This window comes from Macrobrachium nipponense, chromosome 46 (genome assembly GCF_015104395.2).
Source record: "Macrobrachium nipponense isolate FS-2020 chromosome 46, ASM1510439v2, whole genome shotgun sequence".
Taxonomy (NCBI): domain Eukaryota; kingdom Metazoa; phylum Arthropoda; class Malacostraca; order Decapoda; family Palaemonidae; genus Macrobrachium; species Macrobrachium nipponense.
Genome location: NC_061106.1, coordinates 30,911,806 through 30,921,080, shown reverse-complemented (window position 1 = coordinate 30,921,080; position 9,275 = coordinate 30,911,806). Strand labels below are relative to the sequence as shown.

The 9,275-nt window shown below is 36.4% G+C and overlaps 1 protein-coding gene and 1 pseudogene across 1 annotated transcript; both read left to right on the top strand.

The window, feature by feature from the left end:
- The first annotated feature begins 745 nt into the window (after nt 1–745).
- Nucleotides 746–1,946, top strand: LOC135214596 (uncharacterized). Its single transcript, XM_064248940.1, has 4 exons — nt 746–791; nt 1,065–1,197; nt 1,403–1,503; nt 1,726–1,946. Exons 1-4 carry the CDS (start codon nt 789–791, stop codon nt 1,816–1,818), a joined length of 330 nt encoding a protein of 109 aa, XP_064105010.1. The 5' UTR covers nt 746–788; the 3' UTR covers nt 1,819–1,946.
- A 955-nt stretch (nt 1,947–2,901) lies between these two features.
- Nucleotides 2,902–7,388, top strand: LOC135214688 (uncharacterized; annotated as a pseudogene).
- Nucleotides 7,389–9,275: the final 1,887 nt, after the last annotated feature.

Here is a 9,275-nt window from a genome sequence, read left to right as displayed (position 1 = left end):
TATGTATATATATATATATATATATATATATATATGTAGATATATATATACTAGTATATATATATATATATATATATATATATATATATATATATATATATATATATATATGAATTTTTATCACATCGCCGTGATTCATATAGTAAATGCATTAAGCTACAAATTTCCTTTGATATTTAATTCGCTCTACCCATGAATTAATATATTTTCACATATGTTAACCGTAGGGGATTTTTTAGTTGATAATAATTTCGTCCTCTCGTGGATTCGAACCAGCGGACAGAGGAGAAATCACACAGACACACACACACACACACACACACATATATAAATTTTTTATATCACACCACAGTGACGTTTCTTATACACAAAAGTTAAGCTACAAATGTCGTTTAATATCCAATTCGCTCTACCTCGGAAATGATACCTAAGGGGCATTGTAACTGATAGTCACTTGATGGACTCGAACCTCCGATGGTAACTATCAATGACTGCTGAGACAAGTCCTCTACCCACCCGACTGTAACGGTGATGTGACGAAAATTCATATACATATATCTTATACAATATATGTGCATGTGTACGTATAAGTACTGTATGACTCAGGCTATGTAGCTGCTAGTCGCCTTGGCGGTTAATGTGAAAGCAAATGCCTGCCATATCTACATAATTAACGACTGGTTTCTAGGCCATTCCTCTCGTATAAAAAAGACAGCGATTCTTGCAGAGCAGAACTTGTGTCCGGCAGAGCTTCTCAGTGGTGGAACTCGTCCAAATCATTCTTCAAGATGGTAACATTAACAAATGATGACTGTCTTACTTCAAATGATCCTACTCATGATTGCTCTTAAAAAAAACTGAAGCCATTTTTTTACAATAAGATTTCATTCTTGTCAGTACACTGAAGATAGTACACTCGCCTTTCCTTCAATAAAAAGTGAAATGTAAAAGTATAGTAGAAGAATTTCAGACTGATTCACTTATATCAAAGATTGCTTTGGCACGCTAATGATTAAAACTGGACATATGTAAAACTGAGCAAGATAATTTTGACTCCTTTTTAGAAGGCTTTCGCTTTGGCTCTCTTGACTGTGGTATCCGTGGGCGTGGTAATTGGAAAACCTCAAGGTCACCAAAATAACTGCGACAGCTGGTGCAGGAATAGTCTTGGTCATTTCACATGCTGCGACAAACTCCGTAAGTAAATTCAGTTGTCTTTTCTTGTAATAATTCTTAAGTTTGATGACTGAATCACTCGTTATCTCTCCCTCTGTAACTTATTCCTTTTCAGTATATATCACATTTATTTTGTGATTTTTGGGATTGGGAAAGTTAAGATCAACTTCATCGTTGAAATCTATACTCGACTGTTATTGTCCGTCTCTTTTTTTTTTTTTAACAGCAAAATGCCCTGTTGATGATCGTGAACCAGGAGACTGCAACCGTCAATTTTCATTGCAAGCACCGGCAGTAGGGAATATACCAATCGTTTCTGGTCCTTTTGTAAGTGACGTGATAATTTGATTTTATATTTAGTACTTTACTTTTGTGATTATATGCTTGCTTCGGGAATGCTATTACACAGTGTAATACATTCGAAGTTGATATATAAGAAATGAATTACGGAATATAACATGTACTTGTATGAATCAACTGGGACGCTAAAAAACTCCAAATTTAGCTTTGGCAAAGACACTTTATGTGAAAGGGTTTACTCTTTTCCAGGAATGCGCAGATGACAGTGAATGTGGAGAAGGAGCCATTTGCTGCCCTGATAAATGTATTGGACACGACGTCTGCAAAAATCTTCCACTTTAACAAAGATAGATGTTCAATATGATTTTCCAAATTAGACTTTGGTTTTTACTGATAAAGTCATTAATGAGAACTTGTTAACCCTAGAGTACTTTCAACCCTTATATTGCACTCTTGTTAAAGAAAAAGTGATTAAAAAGATATGCGATAAAGATGCACGTTTTTGAATTTCATAACAAGCCCTGTCATTGCTGGAACTTGACTTTTATGTATCATGTCAGTGAAGAAATTGAATAAGAAATGAATTCTACAAAGCCTAACCAGACGCTTATCTTCTTTATTCGGTATCAGGTAGAAACTGACGCTTCAAATAACAATATGCCTGTACGGGAATTCCACAGCAGTTCTTTTGTTCAGTTCCACATATTAATTCTACTTATTGGCTGTACGAGCAAGAACCCATTCACACTAATAACTGGCGTAGGGGAGAATTATTGGTAGAAATTTGTTTCCCATATTGTAGACTTTCAGCTCCAAATATAATCAGTTCATGCTTTTTCTGGTAGTCTGCTAAAACAGGACCGGGTGTAGCTCTCGAAGGGTTACCATCTTCCGTGAACTGTGTCAACAAACGAAGCAAAACAAGTGTAAACATTCAGTTTATGTAACATATATCATGAGTTATTGGTAGTTAATGGTTTGTATGTGAGAGAAATAGTCTCCCCAAACTGCTATAGAGTTAAGTATATCTTAGCTTAACCAGATCACAAAGCTGATTAAAAGGTCCCCTAGGTCTGAGTCGAAGGAATAGATATTTTTACGTGGCTAGGAACCAATTGGTTACCTAGCAAAGGGACCTACAGTTTATTGTGGGTTCCGAACCACATTATATCTAGAAATTAATTTCTAATCACCAGAAACAAATCCCTCTGATTCCTTGTTGGCAGAGCGGGGAATCGAACTCGGGACTACCGAACGGGTAGGCGAGCACATAAACCACTCGTCTAACGAGGAACTCCAAACTGCTATACCCGACCGAGCTGGCTATATCTAAATCATTGTTTTTTCATTGTAGTTTTTAATTGTAAATTAAGGCTTTTTATTGGTTTCATTATATATCTCTATAGGGTAAACCAATACTTTAATATGCTGCGTCTCCATCGAGGCTTGGAATATACAGAATCCATCTTAAAGGCACGGTAAGTATGAATCACAGTGTCCTTGTTGGGTGGAAAATAATATACTAAACCTGTTTTGCTTGACTCCTCTTTATTGCTATCTTACCTATCTGCAGGAGAGTCAGCGAAACAAGTTTTATTTCATTTTTAGATTCTCTGTACATTTTTGGATTTGTCGCGCAACGGCTTTACTTTTCTCTCTTTGGATAAGTTTTCCCTGTAGATCATAGTAAAAAATGATTGATATTATGTACTTAAAATGTTACTCATAGCTAAAAGAGAACTTTAGTTAAACATCAATACACCACTGTGCGTGGTCGCTGCCAATTATAATTCCCCTGTGGAGTGAATTGGATGCTAAACATTTGTAGCTTAACATTTGTGAAGATAAGACAAGTCAAGGTGTATGTGATACAACACTCACATACACTCACCTACACACACAAACACACACATATATATATTGTTTTGAATCCCATTCAGTATTTAGCTTCAGTCTTGTGCTATGATTATCAAAAAGCTGATACTTGCACACGTATTTTCATTACAGGTTGTTTATAGATTTTTATTTATGAATTATACAGTTGTTTGTGAACAGTATAACTTCCCTGAGGAATGTTGACACCGAGGAAATACTTTAGTTGGAAAATTTCAATCACAATAAAGCCTCTTTCCTTTTATCAAATCTTATTCACTCATTTAAGGACGAATTATAAACTATTGATACCGACATTTTTCGAAGAGTTTCTTTCTATTTTAAATAGTCCTGTTGGCATAGTATTCACTAACTAAAGAACACGTTATCATCCCTCGAGGGTCAGTTTCCAAAATATGAATTCTTCTGATCGTCGTCTAACCTCCCATTTTCTCGGATTCTAAGACCATTCCACCTGACCACCAGCAGCAGGAGGAAGGTCTGAAGAATGACCTTAAACCTTGACCTTTTAGAATCAGGGCGAGGAAACTTAACTCTGGAACTGTCGTTTACAACGATCAGGTCGCGTGTGGCTGCGACCCTGGCACCCCAGTGTTTGTCCGCCACTTGGCACAAGTCGACCGAAGGTAGTTCATGTTGACATTTTGTTACTAAGACATTAATTCTTTGTCTTGTACAGCTATTTGGCTTCATTTAGAGAACTCGGAGTAATTCATTTGACGTATCATTTATTCGTTCTCTTACAGAACTCATATTTATTCTCGTAATGTTATGAGAAACGTCAAAGATTCACCATCTGTGCCTTGGAGAATGCAGTGGTTTGAGGAACAGCCATTAATTTAGAACCATCTTCCTACAGGTATTAACCTCAATTTTACTTTTCGGCTGGTCCCCTGTTACAGTGGTTAGTGTCGGGGTATGCCCCTCAGATGTCGCGGGTTTGCGTCTCCCCCAGACTGATTAAAAATCACTGGCTCTGTACCATGATCAGTTACTGCTGCAGTGTGGAGTCTGCTGTGGGAGGTTAAAACCAACATTGTTTTGGAAGAATGTTCCATGTGAATAGGTTACATCTACTGGTATAATAATAAAATAATAATATCGTGATAAATTCCTAAATATTTTTAACTATGTAGCATATGTAATGATATAATCCTTATCTGGTTATTTCAATTGGATGATGAGTCAGTAAAAGGTCTGGTCATGAGGAGTAGGTCATTGGAATCTTGCAATGGTTACTCTGTTCCGGTGACAATACTTATCAATAGGTCAGCAGTGACTTTTAGTGACCCCACAGTGACCTCTCCCAGTATCTCATGACTGTGTGAAAATCTTCGGATTTTTTCATACCTTGTTTGACTTGGTTGAATAAGTTAATATCTCTACTGATTTTTCAAACCTTCCTCATCTCGACAGGATATCACGTTCATTTTCGTTAGCTACAATTATAAATTGGTTACAATTTCTGTCAAAACTAAAAAAGTGTAAAATAGAAAACATATAAATGTATATGAACACACTTTTATTAAAATGTACCAAAAAGTAAAAAATGATTTTTTGAGACACTATACTTTTCAGAGCTTTTTAATAAAAGTGTGTTTATTAAATTAAATATCTAAATAATTGATCTCCTCTTTCTGTATTTCCCATTACCCTCTGTTACTTCTTTCGAATGAACATTATAATATTCTTTGGAAGCTTGAATTTCAAGTCAACGGCCTACGTGGGATTGTTCCATAAGAATGACAATTTAATGACAATAATAATTAGTTACATATATATGTGTGTGTAGAAGACTAAAAGCATTTATGCATACGTATAAGCAAACGAGTAAATATATATATATTATATATATATATATAATATTATATATATAATATATATATACATATTTATATATATATATATATAAAAACTAATATATATATTATATATATATATATATATATATTATATATATATATATCTGCACGTCTGCTTATACGTGTGAATAAAATTCACGAATCATTGTCCGACTTTAGAAGTTATTGATTATAACTAAAAATACGTGAATTACTTAATATTTCTTAATCCAACTGAGCTAGCCTCGGGGGCAACTCTGGGAAAACGACTTTGAAGCTTCTCGCTGATTGGTGGATGAGGGCGCAGCGATACCATTCGCCAAAGCCAGGCAAATAAGCCCCGTATGATTCAGGCCACAGAGTTGATTGTCGCTTGAATGGTCCCTGTTCCAATAACGTCTGCAGTGCCTGCGTACCTGGCAACTGGCGTTTGAGTCCTTGCTATAAAAATCACTTCGATTCTTGCATAGGGACACCTGCTTCTGAAGCTTCTCTGTGGACGAGTTCATCCGAATCATCCTTCAAAATGGTAACACAAACAAAAGTTTCTTTCGCTTCAAATAATCTCACTAGTTACTCTTCATAGAAAACAGAGGCCATTTGTTTGATATTTAGTATTTATCTCATGTCAGTGGAAATCTCGAGACGATGCTCGTCTGTCCTGTAAGAAATCGAAATGTAAAATTATTTCAGAAGAATTTTAGATCGACTCCTTTAATGAAACCATAAGTGGCTTCGGCAACCTTTCGATCAAATCAGAAACATTTCCATCATCGAACATTTAACCCCTTTCCAGAAAACTATCGCTTTTGGCTCTCATGGCTGTCCCCTCTTGGTGGGCGTGGCACTTGGAACAAAGCCTCAGGGAAGGACCAATGAAACAAGCTGCAACATGGTGCAAAAACAGCGCTGGTCAGCTCACGTGCTGCGACAAACTCCGTAAGTATATTCAGTTGCCTTTTCTTGTAAGAATTCCTTGCGTAGATGAGAGAATCTCTCTCTCTCTCTCTCAGTCTCAAGTTTTTGTTTGTGACTGAAAACTTTTCTGTAAACGTTCACATTGCTGTTGGGATTGTGGGATAATAAAAATTCAAATAAAATTTATCATTGTTCCCTAAAGGACTTGATCTCTGCATTGGCAAGGCGTCATCTGCCGAATCTGTCATTATTATCATATTTAATGCTGATATTTTAATTTTTGTTACGACTGTGAATACTATTAGTTAAAGTTTTTTATACATTCAATTTTCGTATATAGCCATCTGGACCTGACTACTGTAACCACCTAAGGTCTATAGGCTGAGATTTTAAGTTACACAATCTGTGCACTAACTATTATAAACTCTCAATGCATTTTTCTCCCTCTTTCCACTATTATTACTGTTATTACCAGTATAATGATTACTATCTTTTATACTACATCAGCTATTATGTGGCTAGTGCCGTTTATTAATTTTTTTTATCACGTTGTCTCATGTATCTAGATTGCGTATGTTACTGTCTGTATTCTGTATATTCACTGCATATGGCCCTGAGCTAAAATAAAGGGTGTTATTATTATTATTATTATTATTATTATTATTATTATTATTATTATTATTATTATGTAAGAAGGTTTCTCATTTCCCTTAACAGCAAAATGCCCTGTTGATAATCGCCCACCTGGAGAATGTAACCGGCCATTCGTAGGGGCAGCAGCAGGCGTGTCTGGTCCTCGCGTAAGTGACTTGACACTATAGTTTTAGACTTCGTAATATTAAAAATTTTTTTTTTAACGATTTAAAGTTTCAGTGATACTGAAGCAAGTTGCAATATATTTGAATAATATAATGAAGTTCAATTTTAGCAGTGACCAAGACGCTTTCATAATCATACGCCTTCTTTTGCAGCGATGCGCAAACGACAGCTCTTGCGGACGAGGTGCCATCTGCTGCCCTGATAAGTGTCTCGGATACACCGTCTGCAAGAATGTTTGAGTTTCCTGAAGTTGCCAAAACATCTGGAATTAAAGACTGACAAAAACAGGTGTTCATGCTGACTTTCAAAATCAGGCATTCTTTTCTCTAATAAAGTTATTGTTGAGAACATTTTAAACTCTTTCTTTATAATGCATCAGTTGTTTTGAGATTGTTAATTGCCTTTAAGGAAAATGTTATTAAAGAGATCCTTGACAGAGAATGCATGTTTTTCCTTTCTTGCAACCTCTTTCAGCGTTGGTTCTTGATTTTTATGTAGAATGGGAGAGAATTCTCTGAATCCTAAGAAGCATAACTTGATACTTTCACGCTTTATTTGGTATCAGGTAAAAACTTGAGACTTCAAATAATAATGAGTATGGGGAAGAGTCCTCAGCAGCCCTTGTATTCAGTTCCACATAATCAACTTTGCTTTTTGGCCGCAATTTCGAGCAAGGGATCGTTGCACTTTATAACGGGTGAAGAGGGGATGCATGGGGAGAAAATTGCTTCACGCATCGTGGACTTTCAGCTCAAAATGTGCTTGAATTCCCACTTTTTTTTTTTCCTCGGTGTTATCTTCTTAAACAACACTGGATATAGTAGGCAACTCTCTTTCATGGATTATGTTGGTAAACAAAGGGGCACAGCTATACATATTTATATGATATTATATATTTTACGTTATATATAACGGTTAAATAAAATATTTGAAATAGCAATAACAACAAAATATAATGTGTTTTTCGTACGAGCTCTTGCGTGCGCGCATACGTGCTTTTGTATGAGAGAGAGAGAGAGACTGAGAAAGTGGCCCGATAGATTTTGCTGACCGAATGGACTGCAATGGAGCTCTCCAGAACCACTCAAGAATCACTAATCGATGCTGTTATACTCAAATTGTTATCTTGTCCTGTAATTTCTTATTCTAACATGATTCATATTACTTTGGTTACATATTGTCAAACCGTAAACCAATATTTCAATAGGCTGGGTTTCCAATGAGGCTTGAAAAGTACAAAATTCATCATCATGCAGGACGCAATCGTTCTGAATGGAAATTAATGAGGAAAAAAATAATTCGTTTATTTATTCAATCCCTCTGTTTTTGGCTATGTTACGCATCTTTTGAACTTTTAGGATGCTCTGGTCCCTTCCTAAAAGAGATGACAGCGTTGCAGCATAGTCAGTTTATGGTTGACTTGAGCACTCAGCAACAACCACAAGTCTCGCAAAGGCTCTAATGCAGCAATGGTAATGAGTGGATACCATCCAAACTAATTCAAATTAAAGATCTCGCGTCATTCCAGCAAGATGCTTACCCTCACTACGCCATCCATAAGTGCGGCAGAAGTAATTTAGTGGCTACTATTCGCTAAAGTAACCTAGATTATCACATCCTACATGATGGGTTACTTCCATAAAAAGAAACTAGAAGCCACATCCTATAATGATAGGGTTGCTACGTGACGTAACCTAGATGCCAAATCCTAGATGATGTGGATAACTCCTTATATATCGTAGATGTCACATTCTACGTTAGATGGGATACTTACCTACATACCTTAGATGCCACATCCTACATGGTGGGGGTATTTCCTTACGTACCCTAGATGTCACATCAGACATGATGGGGGTACTTCGTTACGTATCCTAGATGTTACATCCTATATGATGGCGGGTAATTCCTTGAATAAACTAAATGCCACATCCTACATGATGAGGGGTTACTTCTTTACGTATCGCCTAGATGCCACATATGATATCCTAGATAGGTGCCACATCTTCTATGATGGGGGAAGATTCCTTATGTATACTAGATGTTACACACTTCATGAAGGGGTACTACCTTACGTACCCTAAGTGCCACATTCAATATGGTTGGGTATTTCCATTTGTAAACTAGTTGTCACATCCTACACGATGGGGTACTTCCTTATGTACCCTATACCGCTCTAGACAGCCAGATGGTTTATGAGGCGGGTCACTGAATCTCGTTAGTTCTCGTGATTGGTGGTTCAAGCCCGTGAGGCGACGAACTACATGTCATTTATTATTTCCCTTCGGTATACACATATATGCATATTATATTACTTCCATATACATACAC